This window comes from Oncorhynchus masou, chromosome 12 (genome assembly GCF_036934945.1).
Source record: "Oncorhynchus masou masou isolate Uvic2021 chromosome 12, UVic_Omas_1.1, whole genome shotgun sequence".
Taxonomy (NCBI): Eukaryota; Metazoa; Chordata; class Actinopteri; order Salmoniformes; family Salmonidae; genus Oncorhynchus; species Oncorhynchus masou.
Genome location: NC_088223.1, coordinates 54,054,868 through 54,075,438, shown reverse-complemented (window position 1 = coordinate 54,075,438; position 20,571 = coordinate 54,054,868). Strand labels below are relative to the sequence as shown.

Below are 20,571 nucleotides of genomic sequence, written 5' to 3'. Positions count from 1 at the left end.
TTTACAGCGAAAACATAGCACATATTTATGTTAAACCACCACTAGGGAAACATACAATATGTAGCCACATGGCTATGCAAAATAGCACAATCACAAACGCAGGATTAAAAGAAAAATAATTCACTAACCTTTTGAAAATCTTCATCAGATGACAGTAATAGCACGTTACACAGTACATTTATGTTTTTTTCAATAATATGCCATTTATATCCATAAATCTCCATTTACATTGAGCCATGTTCAAAAAATGCAGCAGAAATGACCGGAGAAATTATAAATATCTCCAGCAGCTAACGCCAGATAACAGCAATAAACATCATAAACTTTGACTAAATATACATGTTCTACATATATTTAGAAAGATACACTTCTTCTTAATGCAAACGCTGTGTTACATTTATTTTTAACGTTACAGAATTCGTTCACTATTCAATAATCTGAGACGGCGCTCAGCCATTAGCATTATTTCTCTACTATGTTGGATTCGACAAAAATACAATTTTATAACATAAATATTCCCTTACCTTTGATGGTCTTCGACAAGAATGCCGTGGAAGGAGTTATACTTACCTAATATAACGTTTGGTTGCAGTTGGTGTGTCTTTGTATTAGCAAAAGCTAACATCTTCAGGTGAATTACCCCAAAAAGGACTTCTGATCACGAAAATTGCGCATCAAAACATCAAATTTACATATTATATGTCGACTAAACTGGTCAAACTAAGTGCAGAATCAAGCTCTAGGATGTTTTAACGTACAAAACAATTGGCGATTAAATCAAACGTAACGAACTCTCTTCAACCAGATTGGAAAAAAAAGTCCGTTTTTACAGAGCGCGCTCCTGAAAACTCGTGACACCTCAGTATTTTGCCCACCAAGCAGTCAAAGCTTGTGCTATTTTCTCCGTTGCACGTCTCATTGAAAGACGGGAGCGCTGAAGAAATAGAAACTGTTCCCAGATCCGTAGCTGGTTGGGAAGGGTGGGGGCGATGACGTCAAAGTTGGAGCAACTTTCTTAGGAGAGAGAGAGAGTTTGGGAGAATGGCTGCCCTGTGAGTTCTGCTTTACATACAGACATAATTCGAACGGTTTTAGAAGCTTTAGAGTGTTTTCTATTCAATAATAATTATTATATGCATATATTAGCAATTTTTGACTTTTTGTTTTTTTGTTTACTTTGGGCACACAATTCATCCAAAGGGGGCAGTATTTCCCATAGCCCCATCAGGCTAAGTAAGCATCTTTCCTCATGCTGAACAAATTTGCCTCAAGGTCCATGAGGATGGAATTTTGGGGAAATCTTTGGAACTTCTCATGAATCATTAGTCAAAATGTATGTAGGCCCATAGTACACCTCCTTGTTTGAGAAAAGCAAATGGATTGGTTAACCTCTTGCGACGAGCAATCCCGTATCCGGGAGCGTAATTATAGCCTCAAGCTCATTACCATAATGCAACGTTAACTATTTTTGAAAATCGCAAATGAAATGAAATAAATATATTGGCTCACATGCTTAGCCTTTTGTTAACAACACTGTCATCTCAGATTTTAAAAATATGCTTTTCAACCATAGCTATACAAGCATTTGTGTAAGAGTATTGATAGCTAGCATAGCATTGAGCCTAGCATTCAGCAGGCAACATTTTCACAAAAACAAGAAAAGCATTCAAATAAAATCATTTACCTTTTGAAGAACTTCTGATGTTTTCAATGAGGAGACTCTCAGTTAGATAGCAAATGTTCATTTTTTTCCAAAAAGATTATTTGTGTAGGAGAAATCGCTCCGTTTTGTTCATCACGTTTGGCTAAGAAAAAACCCTGAAAATTCAGTCATTACAACGCCAAACTTTTTTCCAAATTAACTCCATAATATCGACAGAAACATAGCAAACGTTGTTTAGAATCAATCCTCAAGGTGTTTTTCACATGTCTATTCGATGGTAAATCATTCGTGGCAGTTGCCTTTCTCTTCTGAACCAAATGGAAACGTGCATGCAGCTGGAGGTTATGCAATAATTTCGACGGAGGACACCAGGCGGACACCTGATAAATGTAGTCTCTTATGGTCAATCTTCCAAGGATATGCCTACAAATACGTCACAATGCTGCAGACACCTTGGGAAACGACAAAGTGTAGGCTCATTCCTTGCGCATTCACAGCCATATAAGGAGACATTGGAACACAGCGCATTCAAAATCTGGGGCATTTCCTGTTTGAAATTTCATCTTGGTTTCGCCTGTAGCATCAGTTCTGTGGCACTCACAGATAATATCTTTGCAGTTTTGGAAACGTCAGTGTTTTCTTTCCAAAGCTGTCAATTATATGCATAGTCGAGCATCTTTTCGTGACAAAAGATCTTGTTTAAAACAGGAACGTTTTTCATCCAAAAATGAAATACTGCATTTACTGCAAATTGAATGTACAATTTGTGTTAGCTTGCCTTGAATATATTTGCCATGCAATACAGCTGAAGTAACATAGCTAGCTAACTATTTATTTACCTATTGTGTAGTGGAGGATTAAAATAACTGTATGCCTATGGATGTGTAGCTAGCTACAGTATGTAGCCGATCTGTGTATATAGCCTATCTATGAACCGACCGTCACGTTGTACAGCTCCATATTTTCCGTTCTATCCTAACAGAAACCCAGAGGGTTTTTGTTTTTCATGGAATAGAAACCCCATTATATTAATAATTAAGCAGGTACCAGTCAAAATTTTGGACACCTGCCCATTCCAGGATTTTTCTTTGTTTTTACTATTTTCTACATTGTATAATCATAGTGAAGCCCTCACAACTAACACATATGGAATCATGAAACATGGGACCAACAGTTTACATGTTGCATTTTATATTTTGTTAACTGCACAGCAGCTGGTGAGTTTCGGGGGAGCCAGCGATGATTGTGGGCAGACAGGCTCAGCTCCGGCTCTGATTATAAACATCTTAATTCTTGGCAAATATGTTGGCATGCATAGCCTTTTTTAACCAATTCTGCTAGTTATTAAAATAGGAATTTTGATATTACTGTTATCAACACACTTGTCACTCCCGTTTTAACAACTCTAAATTGCTTTGGCACAGTAGGCTTAACCTCTCTTGGGTAGGGGGCAGCATTCGGAATTTTGGATAAAAAGCATGCCCAAATTAAACGGCCTGCTACTCGGGCCCAGAAGATATGATATGCATATAACTGGTAGATCTGGATAGAAAACACTCTAAAGTTTCCGAAACTGTTAGAATAGTGTCTGTGAGTAGAACAGAACTGATTTGGCAGGTGAAAACCTGAGAAAAATCCATTCAGGATGTTTTATTTGTTTCGCAGTTTTCTATTCGATGCCATTACAGTATCCATTGACTTAGGACTCAATTTGCAGTTCCTATGCCTTCTACTAGATGTCAACAGTCTTTAGAAATGGTTTCAGGCTTGTATTCTTATGAGGGAGTAATACCAGTCTGAATGAGTGGACCCTACCGTGTCGCAGAGCTTTTTCATGCGCAATCCCGAGAGAATGCATTTCTTGTTTACCTTTTTATATTGACAGCGTTTTTGTCCGGTTTAAATATTATAGATCATTTAGGCAAAAAACAACCTGAGGATTGAATATACACATCGTTTGACATGTTTCTATGAACTTTACAGATTTTTTTTGTCTGCCTGTTTTGACTGCGTTTGAGCCTGTGGATTACTGAAGAAAACGCACGAACAAAAGAGGTTTTTGGATATAAAGAGACGTTTTATCGAACAAAATGAATATTTGAGTAAATGAATGTCTTCTGAGTGCCACCATATGAAGATCATCAAAGGTAAGGGATTAATCTTATCTCTATTTCTGAGTTTTGTAACGCTTCTGCTTGGCTGGTTACTGTTTCTAATAATTTGTCAACTGGGCTATGTTCTGGGCTAGGTAAGTTCTGGGATAGGAATGCTTTCGCTGAAAAGCATTTTATAAATCTGACACTGGTTGGATTAACAAGAAGTTAATCTTTAAACCTATGTAAAATAAAAAATATTTTTTTTTTTTTTTTTTATAATGACCATTTCTGTATTTGATTTTGGCGCTCTGCAATCTCACTGAATGTTGGCCAGGTCTAGAGAGGTTAATGTTGCATAAAACTTTGAAAGATCTGTTTCATAGGACACAAAGTTAACATACAGTACCAGTCAAACGTTTGGACACACCTACTCATCCAATGGTTTTTATTTTTACAATTTTATACATTATAGATTAATAGGGAAGACATCAAAACTATGAAATAACACACAAATGGAATCATGTTATTACCATAAGTGTTAAACAAATAATAAATCTTCAGTGGATGTAGAGGGTGCAACAGGTCAGCACCTCAGGAGTAAATGTCAGTTGGCTTTACATAGCCAATCATTCAGATTTAGAGACAGCAGTTGCGGTAGAGAGAGTCCAAAACAGCAAGTTCGCGACAAGGTAGCACATCCAGTGAACAGGTCAGGGTTCCATAGCGGCAGGCAGAACAGTTTAAACTGGAGCAGCAGCAGCATGACCAGGTGGACTGGGGACAGCAAGGAGTCATCAGGCCAGGTAGTCCTGAGGCATGGTTCTCGGGCTCAGATCCTCAGAGAGAGAGAGAGAGAGACAGACTGAGGTTGGAACCGATAATCTCCAATTTGGACTCATCATACCAAAGGACAGATTTCCATTGCTCGTGTTTCTTTGCCCAAGCATGTCTCTTCTTCTTATTGGCTTCATTTAGTAGTGTTTTTTTTGCAGCAATTCGACCATGAAGGCCTGATTCACGCAGTCTCCTCTGAACAGTTGATGTTGATATGCGTCTCTTACTTGAACTCTGAAGCATTTATTTGGGCTGCAATTTCTGAGACCGGAAACTAATGAACTTATCCTCTGCAGCAGAGGTAACTCTGGGTCTTCCTTTCTTGTGGCGGTCCTCATGAGCGCCAGATTCGTCATAGCGCTTGATGGTTTTTGCGACTGCACTTGACGAAACTTTCAAAGTTCTTGACATTTTCCGAATTTACTGACCTTTGTCTTAATGTAATGATGGACTGTCAATTCTCTTTGCTTATTTGAGCTGTTCTTGACATAATATGCAGTTGTTATTTTACCAAATAGGGATGTCTTCTGTATACCACCCTTACCTTGACAAAACACAACTGATTGGCTCAAACGCATTAAGAAGGAAAGAAAGTACACAAATTAACTTTCAACAAGGCACACCTTTTAATTGAGATCATTCCAGGTGACTACCCCATGAAGCTGGTTAAGAGAAAGACAAGAGTGTGCAAAGCTGTCAAGGCAAAGGGTGGCTACTTTTTAAGAATCTCATATTTATTTAAAATTTCTTCATAGTTTTGATGTCTTCACTATTATTCTACATTGTAGAAAATAGTAAGAATAAAGAAAAACCCTTGAATGAGTAGGTGTTCTTAAACTTTTGACCGGTAGGTGTAAAGTGACAAAGAATTGTTACTGCATTCAAATGTGGCAGCACTGTACCTTTGTCACTGTCATCCTGTGAACCCCGTTCATTGCTGCTCACCGCTATTTATTATTATTAATTGTATTATTTTATTTGCTTACATTGGTGTCTTCAATAGGCCACTAGGCTGTAAATAGGAGCTAAGTGCAATGGTCAGGTCAATCTGAGGAAGATGTCAGCTTGACGACGAAGCATCAGTCAGCTGTACTCATCTTGAACAGTGGATGAGCTAAAATAAATCTGCCTTTTTTTTGATTGCTCAAACTTCTTTCTGCCTTAAATGAGTACTTTTCTGAAGCTTTTCTTGGTAAGCCATTCTCCTCTTATGAAATATTCAACATTTTGATTAATTTTATATTAAAAGTCATTATCAATTATTTAACAAGTTGATCGCAATGTTCCCCAATGCGCCTTGAATGTTAAATTGTGGTCGAGGGATATCTGATTGTTCAGCAGTTTTTTGAGCGAATAAAGAAGATTGTAATACTGTCTTGTTTTCCATGCAGTGGTCTGGGGCTATACGGTATGGCATTCGAAAGAATCGATTGCAGATGATAAAGACGAACACAGAGGACTACAGTAGGATTCTCAACCCAAACAGAAGAGATTAGGGTTAATACAGGTTAACACCAGCGCTATAGCTGAGTCTGACAGTATGGCTTTTTACCCTGAGTTTGAAGGAATGAGACAAAAGAGAGGAGAGGGGAGGCTTAGCCCCATCTTCTTCCTCCTCCCAATGGTTCCTCTCATCCTTGTTTTTATTCTACTTCGGGCTAGTTGTGTGTTTTTAGGTGAGGGGAGTGACTCAACCTCATCCAGACATACAGTGGGGCAAAAAAGTATTTAGTCAGCCACCAATTGCAAGTTCTCCCACTTAAAAAGATGAGAGGCCTGTATTTTTCATCATAGGTACACTTCAACTATGACAGACAAAATGAGAAAAGAAAATCCAGAAAATCACATTGTAGGATTTTTAATTAATTTATTTGCAAATTATGGTGGAAAATAAGTATTTGGTCAATAACAAAAGTTTCTCAACCTTGTGAAGACTTACAGAAAACGTATTTTCACACACTGTTGCTGGTATTTTGGCCCATTCCTCCATGCAGATCTCCTGTAGAGCAGTGATGTTTTGGGGATATTGCTGGGCAACACTGACTTTCAACTCCCTCCAAAGACTTTCTATGGAGTTGAGATCTGGAGACTGGCTAGGCCACTCCAGGACCTTGAAATGCTTCTTACGAAGCCACTCCTTTGTTGCCCGGGCGGTGTGTTTGGGATCATTGTCATGCTGAAAGACCCATCCACGTTTCATCTTCAATGCCCTTGCTGATGGAAGGAGGTTTTCACTCAAAATCTCACGATACATGGCCTCATTCATTCTTTCCTTTACGCGGATCAGTCATCCTGGTCCCTTTGCAGAAAAACAGCCCCATTGCATAATGTTTCCACCCCCATGCTTCACAGTAGGTATGGTGTTCTTTGGATGCAACTCAGCATTCTTTGTCCTCCAAACACAACGAGTTGAGTTTTTACCAAAAAGTTCTGTTTTGGTTTCATCTGACCATATGACATTCTTCTAATCTTCTTCTGGATCATCCAAATGCTCTCTAGCAAACTTCAGGCGGGCCTGGACATGTACTGGCTTAAGCAGGGGGACACGTCTGGCACTGCAGGATTTGAGTCCCTGGCGGCATAGTGTGTTACTGATGGTAGGCTTTGTTACTTTGGTCCCAGCTCTCTGTAGGTCATTCACTAGGTCCCCCCGTGTGGTTCTGGGGTTTTTGCTCACCGTTCTTGTGATCATTTTGACCCCACATGGTGAGGTCTTGCGTGGAGCCCCAGATCGGGGGAGATTATTAGTGGTCTTGTATGTCTTCCATTTCCTAATAATTGCTCCCACTGTTGATTTCTTCAAACCAAGCTGCTTATCTATTGCAGAACTTATTTTCCACCATAATTTGCAAATAAATTCATTACAAATCCTACAATGAGATTTTATTTTTTCTCATTTTGTCTGTCATAGTTGAAGTGTACCTATGATGCAAATTACAGGCCTCATCTTTTTAAGTGGGAGAAATTGCACAATTGGTGGCTGACAATACTTTTTTGCCCAAATTTATATAGAGGACTTGGTATAGTGTAACACCCACCCTACAGTGAAACTGTTGTATGCATCAAACCAATGAGAGCTTAGTCATGCTGGCCTCCTGACACAAACGTAATGGTTATTTAGTCTACTGATTTTCTTAGTCGTTTCTTATTTACTCTGGTGTATATGAAGACGTGACATGGGTCTTTCACCACAGATCTAAGTCTCATTTTGACTATTTTGTATAATTTAGATGAAAAATGTGTGAATCTAATCTAGCTGCAGGAAATGTGTTGAATGATTTACCTGGTGAAGCAGCAGGGGGAAATTGAATTTGCTTCAATCCATAGTTATTCAGCCTGGACAATGGAGGATGCACGTCCTATGGCAGAGCATCTATTCTAGGCCATGGACAGCAGTGCTTGGCACTCTGAACCTTACAGAACAATACTGTCAGGGAGTGTAGAAAAAAACCCACTGAGGCAATTTTCACAACACTGTCAGAACTTTTGCCAGTTGACAAATTGGTGAATATTTTTGAGGCAAAACTGACCTGATTTTTATTTTATTTTTGTGTGTGTGTGCCTTTCTCCTAATCATGAATGGCTAATTTGGAAGTGGTTTCATGGATGCGTAATTGATCACTGAGTCCAAAGAAGAGGCCTTGAAGCGTTTCCCAGATGCATTGTCCTCAAAGGGCTGTTTTTTTTCTCTTCCCGCCCACTTGAAGCAGTCATTCTGAAAACGTAATAAATATTAAACTAGGTTTTGTTCTTGATGGTTTCCCAAGTTATTAACAGCAAGACTCACAAAACAGTTAGTAGAGAGCAGGGAGTGTCAGGGCACAAGCTACATCTCATATTCTTACATGACGAGAGAACAAGAACGTTCCAATTTGTATGTTTTATTTACATCAACATTGAATACCAAATTCAATGAATTGCAGCATACTGTAATCGTAACCATCATCCTGATGCAACCATGATGGACTAATTATGCGCTTCTCAAAGTTTACAAACTTTATTTGGTTTTTGAACCAACATTTTCAATGCAGACCTGCTCATACAGTGCATTCGGGAAAGTGTTCAGACCCCTTGACTTTATCCATGATTTGTTATGTAACAGACTTAATCTAAAATGGATTAGTTAAAAAAAATTCAATCTACACACAATACCCCATAATGACAAAGTGAATACAACAGGTTTTTAGACATTTTTGCTAATGTATTAAAAATAAACATACCTTATTTATATAAGTATTCAGACCCTTTGAACAGATCTGGGGAAGGGTACAAAATACATTCTGCAGCATTGAATGTCCCCAAGAATACAGTGGCCTCCATTTTTAAATGGAAGAAGTTTGGAACCACCTAGACTCTTCCTACAGCTGGCTACCTGGCCAAACTGAGCAATCAGGGGAGAAGTGCCTTGGTCAGGGAGGTGACCAAGAACCTGATGGATACTGTGACAGAGCTCCGGAGTTCCTGTGTGGAGATGGTTGTACTTCTGGAAGGTTATCCCATCTCTGCTGCACTCCACCAATCAGGCCTTTATGGTAGAGTGGCCAGACGGAAACCACTCCTCAGGCACCTTAAGAACTCTGACTATGAGAAACAAGATTCCTGGTCTGATGAAATCAAGATTGAAATCTTTGGCCAGAATGCCATCTGTCACGGCTGGAGTAAACCTGGCACTATCCCTACGGTGAAGCATGGTGGTGGCAGCATCATGCTGTGGGGATGTTTTTCAGTGGCAGGGACTGGGAGACTAGTCTGGATCGAGGCAAAGATGAACAGAGCAAAGTACAAAGATCCTTGATGAAAACCTGCTCTAGAGCGTTCAGGACCTTAGACTGGGGGCAAAAGGTTTACCTTCCAACAGGACATCGACCCTAAGCACACTGTCAAGACCACACAGGAGTGGCTTCGGGACAAGTCTCGGAGTGGCTCAGCCAGAGCCCGGACTTGAACCCGATCAAACATCTCTGGGAAGACCTCAAAATAGCTATGCAGCGACGTTTCCCATCCAACCTGACAGAGCTTGAGAGGATATGCAGAGAAAAATTGGGAGAAACTCCCCAAATACAGGTGTGCCAAGCTTGTCGCGTCATACCCAAGAAGACTTGAGGCTGTAATTGCTGTCAAAGGTGCTTCAATAAAGTACTGAGTAAAGAATCTGAATAATTATGTAAATGTCATATTTCATTTTTTAAATTTTTCTTGTATACATTTTCCAACATTTCTAAAATCCTGTTTTTGCTTTGTCATTATGGGGCATTGTGTGTAGATTGAAGAAAAACAATTTAATCAATTTTAGAGTAAGGCTGTAACATAACAATGTGGAGAAAGTCAAGGGGTCTGAATACACAGAACAAAAATATAAACTCAACATGCAACAATTTAAAATATTTTACTGAGTTACAGTTCATATAAGAAAGTCTTTCAGTTGAAATAAATGAATTAGCCCCTTATTAATTAGCCCCTGATTTCACATGACTGGGAATACAGAAATACATCTGTTGGTCACAGATACCTTTTTAAAAGAAAAAGGTTGGGACGTGGATCGGAAAACCAGTCAGTATCTGGTGTGACCACCATTTTGCCTCATGCAGCGCAACACATCTTCTTCGCATAGAGTTGATCAGGCTGAGGTGATGGCGGCAGGTGAATGGCACGACAATGGGCCTCCAGGATCTCGTCACGGTATCTCTGTGCATTCAAATTGCCATCGTGTTTGTTGCCCGTGTTCGTTTTCCCTATGTGTATCAAGAATGGTCCACCACCCAAAGGACATCCAGCCAACTTGACAAAACTGTGGGAAACATTGGAGTCAACGTGGGCCAGCATCCCTGTGGAGTCCATGCCCTGACGAATTGAGGCTGTTCTGATGGCAAAAGGGGATGTTAGGAAGGTGTTCATAATGTTTTGTACACTCTGTGTAATTTAGGATAGTTTTACAGCTTTTGTCATTCTTATTTGATTATGTTACATGTGATAAAGCCACACAGAGGGCCAGAGATAATTAAAGACACGTGAGAACTTTTGGGTACTTCAAAATTAAATTACTTAAAATCCTTAAGTTACCAAAATGCAGGTAGTTTACTGGTAAACTTAAAGTTCCCAGTAATGTCCCTTTGCAACCCTAATTATGACCAGAGGCTTTTTTTAAACATTTTTTTTTTACCCATAACAGTAGGAGTAAAATATCTAAATGCTCAGCTCTTACTGTACAACCAATCTTCTACTTTGAGATGCTTTGTGGCTACAGGCCCTGTAATTAGGTCTGCAGTACAGTACGAGCGCTGGCTCTGTGTAGGCTTACTAGACTATATGCTGTTTTGAAGTGTGTCGTAGAGATTTGATTTGATTTGAGATGGTCTAAGATCTTGAGACTTGAGCAGTAGCCTATACTATCCTCATTTATATTCTCTCATTTCTTCGCTCTCTCTGGCTGTGGCTTCTCGCTCTGTGTACCCCAGGGCACCTGAGACAGATGTGCAGCAGGGCACAGGGGAACATGCAGTGCATATGTTGAGGATTAGCTGGGATTCTGGGATTGTTTTGCTCACTGATCACATTGTGTATTCTGCGCTGTGTGTTTTGGCCTGATAGTGCACACAGAGGATGGGACTCAGTGTGACGGTATTGAGTGTTGCAAGTCATTTGATTTGGGACTGACCGCAGAATGACCTCACACCCCTCCAAGACCATTTGCACCTCAGCAGTGTTTTTGCATTTTCAGTCACTGTTCTCTCTCTCTCTCTCGGTCCCTGGTGTTCTGTATCATGCAGACTGTCTTGTCAACCTTTTTGTCATTTTAACATCTCTCTCCCTCCCTCTTTCCCCCTTTTCTCTCGCTCTCCTTTTTTTTCTGCACAGACCAACATCCCCTTCCTCCAGAACGTTCTTAGTAACGATCAGTTCCTGTATGGCACCGTTGACACCCAGTTCATAGATGAGAACCAGGAGCTCTTCAACCTTAAGCCGGTCCAGAACCGAGCCCAGAAGCTGCTGCACTACCTGGGTAAAATTGTCTTCAACTCACTGCAGTTACATGTAGTTTCTTGCATTATGACTCTGCTTGAACTCCATTTCAAACCATTGTTTATTTCAGAATTCTATGTTTCTTTGTGTGTGTAGATTTATATTTGACATTTAGACATGTCAACACTTACTCAGTCATCTGAAGTGCAGCTAATGATAGTCTTGATTCATTTAACAATTAAAACTCCCCTAGATCAAGAAGTGAGTTAGTTAGATGAATTCATGCCTGGCTGGCACTAAAGACTGACGGCACAGCTGTTTCTTCAATCATCGCCTACCCATGAAGTTTGTTGTATTGTCCATGTTGACTATTGAACTTTGACATCATCCGTTCACACACATGACACCTTTACTATGAGTCATTCTTTTCCTTGAAGATATGCTGTCTGGGGTGTAGTATGTTTGTCTCCCATATAGTGATATTGGTTGGTTTGAAATGCCTACAACGATGACCAACTCAGGGTTTTATGATTCCCCCTCCCCCCCCTCCTGCTGTCCGGTTTCAGGTCATGTGATGGTAAATGGCCCCACCACTCCCATCCCAGTGAAGGCCAAGCCCTCCTCTATCGATCCTGTGATCCCACCCATTCCTCTGGGTAAGACTCCAACCCTACACAACCTCCTCCTACCAGCTTCCTGTAAAACATGTGGTTTTTTTTCTTGTAGCAGTCCATGTTTGTCTTGATTTAGTCACTACAACATAGTGAAAGCTGTATGTGTTGATGTGGATTAGGTGAGCCTCCAGTTGGGTTCCGTGAAGTCCTCTTAAGAGAGGGTCCAGTGGGCTTTGCCAAGGCGGTGCGTGCCCACAAGGGTCTGCTGCTCATGGACACCACCTTCAGAGATGCCCACCAGTCTCTCCTAGCCACACGTGTCCGCACCCACGACCTCAAACAGGTCGCCCCCTTCGTGGCCCATAACTTCAGCAATCTCTTTAGCGTGGAGAACTGGGGAGGTGAGCAACACTTGGAGCCTCTACTCCTTTATTCTCTCTCTTTCTTTCTACTATCACACTTTTCTCCATCTCAATCTGCGCTTTCTGCTTTGCTCTGGCCCGAATCTGCCACCTGCCTCTGTTTCAGTGGCATCATTTATAGACGGTATGTTTTCAAAAGTCACAGTTTCAATTTAAAGGTCAAATAGAATCAACTGCTAGGGTGAAGGGAAAATATGACACTGCCCCAGGGCCAGGTTCACATCGTTGAGCAGAGCGAGTCGACTACTGCATCTGGGTTACTCAGGAGTGGGCTCTCCTCAAGTCTGTTTTGAAGTTGATACGGGCAGACTGGCGGTACGTTTCTAAGTAAAGACTGAAGAAAAGTCTCCGTCTCTCTTCATCTGTAGCAAAGTGACTTATGAAATCCATGTTTTATTTGGATAGCACTTTTTACAAACTAAGGCTGCAGAAAATAATCTTGGCCCCCTTTGAAGCAAATCCATTGTGACAGTGTCCCAAAAAAATTGTTTTGATGTTGAGGGAGCTGGACATCAGACTAGGGAGGAAGTCCATCAGTCTCTGGAGGACTAGGAAAGTTTGTCTATTCAGGGCAATCTGTCCATTTACTGTCTATGTTTATGGACTTTCTCGTCAATGGAGTCTGTTGCTATGGCAGATATTGATCTTTCCTCTTCTGAGTAGGTGCCACTTTTGATGTGGCAATGCGTTTCCTGTGCGAGTGTCCATGGAAACGACTGCAGGAGCTGAGAGCTCTGCTGCCCAATGTGCCTTTCCAGATGCTGCTGAGAGGAGCCAACGCTGTGGGCTACACCAACTACCCCGACAACGCAGTGTTCAAGTCAGTACCTCTGCCCTGGATCAAACACCCCTACTCCAACTAGAACACACATCGTCTCAACCCCAACCTTCACAGTTTGACGGTCATCGTCTGCACAGTATTTCTTGAAAGTATCACCCTTAAACCCAAGGGTTCTTCATTTGAAGCATGTACTTATCCACCTTTCAATGGTTCTGACCAGGTTCTGTGAGGTGGCCAAGGAGAACGGCATGGATATCTTCCGTGTTTTCGACTCTTTGAACTACCTGCCCAACCTGATGCTGGGTATGGAGGCTGCTGGGGCTGCCGGGGGGGTGGTGGAGGCCTCCATCTCCTACACAGGAGATGTGTCTGATCCCATGAGGCAGAAGTACTCTCTGGACTACTACCTGAAGTTGGCTGATGAGCTGGTCAGAGCTGGAACACACATACTGAATGTCAAGGTAGACTGGCACTGAACCTGCTCTGTCATCAAACCCAGTAATGCGGTTTATCCCAATCAATTACACATTTTATTTATATTCCGCTATTTACAAATACTTGGAATCAGCAACTCGGGCATAAATAGTTTGTGTGTCATGTTGTTGACTCCTTGCTCTTTCTTTAGGACATGGCAGGGCTGCTGAAGCCTGAGTCTAGCCGGATGCTGATTGGTGCTCTGAGGGACCGTTTTCCTGACATGCCCATTCACGTCCACACCCATGACACGGCAGGCGCCGGCGTGGCCGCCATGCTGGCGTGTGCCGAGGCCGGGGCCGACATCGTAGACGTCGCTGTGGACTCCATGGCTGGGATGACATCGCAGCCCAGCATGGGAGCCATTGTCGCCTGCACCAAGGGAACCAAATTCAACACAGGTGAGCTGCCAGCCAATGGAAATAGAGTGAGCTGCCAGCCAATGGAAATAGAGTGAGCTGCCAGCCAATGGAAATAGAGTGAGCTGCCAGCCAATGGAAATAGAGTGAGCTGCCAGCCATTTGGAAATAGAGTGAGCTGCCAGCCATTTGGAAATAGAGTGAGCTGCCAGCCATTTGGAAATAGAGTGAGCTGCCAGCCATTTGGAAATAGAGTGAGCTGCCAGCCATTTGGAAATAGAGTGAGCTGCCAGCCATTTGGAAATAGAGTGAGCTGCCAGCCATTTGGAAATAGAGTGAGCTGCCAGCCATTTGGAAATAGAGTGAGCTGCCAGCCATTTGGAAATAGAGTGAGCTGCCAGCCATTTGGAAATAGAGTGAGCTGCCAGCCATTTGGAAATAGAGTGAGCTGCCAGCCATTTGGAAATAGAGTGAGCTGCCAGCCATTTGGAAATAGAGTGAGCTGCCAGCCATTTGGAAATAGAGTGAGCTGCCAGCCATTTGGAAATAGAGTGAGCTGCCAGCCATTTGGAAATAGAGTGAGCTGCCAGCCATTTGGAAATAGAGTGAGCTGCCAGCCATTTGGAAATAGAGTGAGCTGCCAGCCATTTGGAAATAGAGTGAGCTGCCAGCCATTTGGAAATAGAGTGAGCTGCCAGCCATTTGGAAATAGTGACAACTGAATTGTGCTGATGCTTAGTGTGTCGTCGCTCTGCTTATCCTCTTCAACTCAGCAGTTGAGTAAAAAACAAAGACAACCTTATGACTTACAGAATATCAACACGTGGCACAGACTAATGTAAAGCAGAGGAAAATAAAGTATGTTTGTTGTGGAGAGGGAGAGAGCAACGGGGAGCGGGAACTAGAGGAAAAGGCAGAAGGAAGATAGGCCGCACATAGCTCACACACACGACCCCGCGACCTTCAGTTAATTGAGACATTACTGCAGCAGATGAGTCTTAACCCGCTGTAATGACCTGGCCTGCAAGGCTCTGTCTCTGCGTGGGAACAGGAACGTGGTCAGAACCAAGTTCTCATGGCTGCAGCCATCTTTGTTGCTAGGGGAACGGCCGTGAGGCGAGATCATTGCCCCTGTGTGGCATTGTTATTTAGGAGGGAACCATTCAGCAGCAGGCTAGTGCCATCACCCTGCATACACTTATGAGTCTGACTGTTAGTGTGCTTTGATTCATGAAAGATGGAAGACAAGGTTTGAAGGGCTGTTCTTTTTAATTCCTAATGGTTAGATGAACAAAGACTAGAAGATAATATTCTCACAATTTATGAGCATCTAATCCCTCCTACAACATCCATGAAATGGCTTAGTAACTCTTTATTTTGTACACAATGAATCAGGATTTGATTAGCTGCTTGTAAAACCCTTAATTAGAGCCTTATCGTAGGCCACCTGAAACAAAGTGGAGGCAAATGAAATAATGGAGTTGCTGTTTGTTTAGAATTGAACAACACTTGAGAATATAAAAATCCATCCATAATGAATTAGTCAGGAAGAGAATGGAGGTAGCAGCTGCTCTGAAATGACTTGACCATGTACTGGTGTACCGTTGGGAATTCTACACTACCTGAGCACAAGTGAGCACTTAACAGTTAGTTCGTTTTTTCTCATTCTAATCCAGTTATCTAGTTTTTATTAAAGGAAAAATGTCCTCTTTAGAAAATGAAATGTGGCAGGACTCTGCGAGATTATTCTAAAGCCCAATCCACGCTGTGAAATTGAGTAGTTTTCAAAATGATTATAACCCAGAAATTGTTTTGTTGGATGCGAGTTGATGAAAGCGTAGACGGCCTAGAGGTGCAATTTAGCATCTTTCTTTAACTTGTTCCAATTTTCCATTTCAAAACATGTGCCTCTATGGTCTCCAGATTCTCTCATTCCGATAATTACTGTTCAAGGACACAAAGCACAACTAGATTTCGTGTTGGAGTGTGTATGTGATTGTGCTCTCGACAAGGAGTTTTAAACCGATCAGAATGCTCACATTCTGAGAAAAAGACATGTTGTATTCTTTGTTGATTTTGTTTATTCCCGTGAAGTCTACTAATCTCGCTCTCTCTCTCGCTCTCTCTCTCGCTCTCTCTCTCGCTCTCCTGCTCCTTCTCACTGAGTAGAAGGCTGCCTAGGTAATTGAAATGTCAAGCAAATTCGGTCTTATTCCTTTCTCCCTTTTGAAATGTTGCGCTTTAGTGCAGTACAGTTTTTGTCCATTTATTGTCAAATTAATTCAAAATGAATTCCAAATATGACTTTGGGTATTCATGCATGAGACAGGATGATAAGACTGTTCATTTCTATTTCTTCCCACTAGTATGCTCTCTCTTACTTGTCTAAGCGCTCTTTTGGTCTGCTACGAAAGGTCGCTGGATCGAAGACACGAGCCGACGAGGTGAAAAATCTGTCGGTGCCCTTGAGCAAGGCACTTAACCCCAAAGAAATGTTACTGCCTCGGTCCCATGTGTTCATATTTATTGTGTTGACTTGTTTCCTAATCCTAACTAATGGTAATTGTTTACAGAAAATCCTCAAGTGCCTCATTTAGTCTTTTTCACCTTTCCTCTTTTCCGTGATCCCTTCTCATCCACATTCTCTTGCTCTTAAATTACTTCTGAGCACTTCACTTCTTTAATCTTTCTACCCATCCATCTTTCATCTGCACTGGGAGCTCCCCTCTGGCGAAGGTCCCTTGTTCTCTGCCTTGATGTGTATAGATCATCTTTAAGTCAGCTCTAGTCCTGAGGGACAGGAAATGTGGTCAATGTCACACTCTCTCGTTGGCTCGCTTTCTCTTCTCAATTTCCTCCTCCCATGCTGATGGATATGTGCCAACAGATGTGTATGGTTTAGGGAGTGGGAAGCTTCAGATTGATATCAAAGCTTAAAATTCACTAGGCTCTGAGATTGGTTGGAGAATTTGTGGCCTGTGTGTGTGTGTACGCTGGCCTGAGTATGTGTGTCTTGGAGTTGTTTTGTTGCCAGGTGAAGCATGGAGCTAATTGTAATTATAGCAACAGGCATTATGATTGGTCATCGGGTTTAAATTAGGGTATTGGCAGCAGAGGGTGCATTGACTGACTGAGTGTTCCTGCTTTGGAAGCCTGTGAATGCCTAAGTGGTGAGCACCACACTGATAAGCTTTAGGGTTCTGTGGCTCCCACATAGTCGATTAACACATCAGGTTTAACATACAGTGGAAGTCGGAAGTTCACATACACTTAGGTTGGAGTCATTAAAACTTGTTTTTCAACCACTTCACCAATTTCTTGTTAACAAACTATAGTTTTGGCAAATCGGTTAGGACATCTGCTTTGTCATTTTTCCACCAATTGTTTAGACAGATTATTTCACATATATTTCACTATCACAATTCCAGTGGGTCAGAAGTTTACATACACAAAGTTGACTGTGCCTTTAAACAGCTTGGAAAATTCCAGAAAATGATGTCATGGCTTTAGAAGCTTCTGGCTAATTGACATCATTTGAGTCAATTGGAGGTGTATCTGTGGATGTATTTCAAGGCCTACCTTCAAACTCAGTGCCTCTTTGCTTTTGATCATGGGAAAACCAAAAGAAATCAACCCAAAAAGAATTGTAGATCTCCACAAGTCTGGTTCATCCTTGGGAGCAATTTCCAAACGTTCATATGCACAAACAATAGTACGCAAGTATAAACACCATGGGACCACGCAGCAGTCATACAGCTCAGGATGGAGATGCGTTCTGTTCTTTAGAGATAAACGTACTTTGGTGCGAAAAGTGCAAATCAATCCCAGAACAACAGCAAAGAACCTTGTGAAGATGCTGGAGGAAACCGGTACAAAAGTATCTATATCCACAGTAAAACAAGTCCTATATCGACATAACCTGAAAGGCCACTCAGGAAGGAAGAAGCCACTGCTCCAAAACCGCCATTAAAAAAGCCAGTTTGCAACTGCACATGGGGACAAAGATCGTACTTTTTGGAGAAATGTCCTCTGGTCTGATGAAACAAAAATAGAACTGTTTGGCCATAATGACCATCGTTATGTTAGGAAGGAAGAGACTTACAAGCCGAAGAACACCATCCCAAACGTGAAGCACGGGGTGGCAGCATCATGTTGTGGGGGTCCTTTGCTGCAGGAGGGACTGGTGCACTTCACAAAATAAATGGCATCATGAATAAGGAAAATTATGTGGATATATTGAAGCAACATCTCAAGACTTCAGCCAGGAAGTTAAAGCTTGGTTTCAAATGGGTCTTCAAATGGACAATGACCCCAAGCATACTTCCAAAAGTTGTGGAAAAATGGCTTAACGATAACAAAGTCGAGGTTTGGAGTGGCCATCACAAAGCCCTGACTTCAATCCCATAGAATATTTGTGGGCCGAATTTAAAGAGTGTGTGCGAGCGAGAAGGCCTACAAACCTGACTCAGTTACACCAGCTCTGTCAGGAGGATTGGGACAAAATTCACCCAACTACCTGAAACGTTTGACCCAAGTTAAACAATTTAAAGGCAAAGCTACCAAATACTATTTGAGTGCATGTAAACTTTTGACCCACTGGGAATATGATGAAAGAAATAAAAGCTGAAATAAATCATTCTCTCTACTATTCTGACATTTCACATTCTTAAAATAAAGTTGTGATCTTAACTGACCTAAGACAGGGGATTTTTACTAGGATTAAATGTCAGGAATTGTGAAAAACTGAGTTTAAATGTATTTGACTAATGTGTATGTAAACTTCCGATTTCAACTCTAGGTCCTGGATGTCAGGAAGCTTGGCCCCAGTGACGCACTGGGCCGCTACACTCTGTAGCGCCTTATGGTCAGATGCCGAGCGCTTTCCATACCAGGTGGTGATGCAACCGGTCAGGATGCTCTCTGCGGCAGCTGTAGAACTTCCTGAGGATTTGGGGATCCATGCCAAATCTGAGGGGGAAAAGGTGTTGTTCCCAACTGCCTTGGTGTGTTTGGACCATGATGGTGTGTTTGGACCATGATAGTTTGTTGGTGATGTGGACACAAAGGAACTTAACTCTCGGCCCGCTCCACTTCAGCCCTGTCGATGTTAATTCGGGGCCTGTTCGGCCCTCCTTTACCTATAGTCCACGATCAGCTCCTTTGTCTTGCTCACACTGAGAGGTTATTGTCCTGGCACCACACTGCCAGGTCTCTGACCTCTATATAGGCTGTCTCGTTGTTGTCGGTGATCAGGCCTTCCACTGTTGTGTCGTCAGCATACTTAATGATGGTGGTGGAGTTGTTTGACTACACAGTCGTGGGTGAACGGAGTACTGGAAGGAACTAAGTACACATCCCTGAGGGGCCCCAGTGTTGAGGATCAGCGTGGCAGACGTGTTGTTGCCTACCCTTACCATCTGGGGACAGCCCGTCTGTAAGTTCAGGTTCCAGTTGCAGAGGGAGGTGTTTAGTCTCAGGGTCCTTAGCTTAGTGATGAGCATTGTGGGCACTATGGTGTTAAACTCTGAGCTGTAGTCAATGTGATGAAAGAAATAAAAGCTGAAATCATTCTCTCTACTATTATTCTGACATTTCACATTCTTAAAATGTGGTGATCCTAACTGACCTAAGACAGGGAATTTTTACTATGATTAAATGTCAGGAATTGTGAAAAACTGAGTTTAAATGTATTTGGTTAAGGTGTATGTAAACTTCTGAATTCAACTGCAGATAATGTTTCATTGTATTTGTGCTGACAGCATCTATAGATGCCTATTATTCTCTCTGTCCTGCCCTCTCTTTGACAGGCATATCTCTGGAGAATGTCTATGACTACAGTGAGTACTGGGAGGTTGCTCGTGGGCTCTACGCACCATTTGACTGTACAGCCACTATGAAGTCTGGCAATGCTGACGTGTATGAGAACGAGATCCCTGGAGGCCAGTACACCAACCTGCACTTCCAGGCTCACAGCATGGGCCTGGGACACAAGTTCAAGGAGGTGAAGAAGTCCTACACAGAGGCCAACAAGCTGCTGGGTGACCTCATCAAGGTGAGACAACCAGACTCCTGGTGTCCTTAACACTGGCCTCATTTTCAGCAGTTCGAATTATGTGCTAAAACTCACATTCCTCATTCACAAATTGTCTTTTCAGATTCATAATTATTGCTATTAAGGCGGATTTACAAAAGAGTTCTTCTGATTTTGAAGAGAACTTCAGAATGAATTGCCCACTCAATTTGTTCCCTCACATTCCTCCTTTCACTCTCTCTTAGCTATGTGTGCGTGGGAGGGAGGCTCTACTGTCTCAAAGACAAAATAAAAAACGAAATGGGAATAAGTTTGCAGAAAGTGGAGCCATTAATCT

At 41.9% G+C, this 20,571-nt stretch overlaps 2 protein-coding genes across 4 annotated transcripts in view; both read left to right on the top strand.

Annotated features, from left to right (window-relative positions):
* The window catches only part of LOC135550436 (bcl2-associated agonist of cell death-like), a 339,230-nt gene that overhangs the window by 213,072 nt on the left and 105,587 nt on the right, over nt 1-20,571 (top strand). The gene's annotated exons all lie outside the window — the stretch shown is intronic.
* Nucleotides 1-20,571, top strand: part of LOC135550424 (pyruvate carboxylase, mitochondrial-like) — a 92,897-nt gene that overhangs the window by 58,884 nt on the left and 13,442 nt on the right. For all 3 annotated transcript variants that reach the window (XM_064981216.1, XM_064981215.1, XM_064981217.1), the window contains exons 11-17: nt 11,449-11,593; nt 12,120-12,209; nt 12,347-12,568; nt 13,253-13,409; nt 13,591-13,831; nt 13,996-14,245; nt 20,011-20,255. In XM_064981216.1, coding sequence (XP_064837288.1) covers nt 11,449-11,593; nt 12,120-12,209; nt 12,347-12,568; nt 13,253-13,409; nt 13,591-13,831; nt 13,996-14,245; nt 20,011-20,255 — 1,350 coding nt within the window. The remainder of the gene's footprint in view (nt 1-11,448; nt 11,594-12,119; nt 12,210-12,346; nt 12,569-13,252; nt 13,410-13,590; nt 13,832-13,995; nt 14,246-20,010; nt 20,256-20,571) is intronic.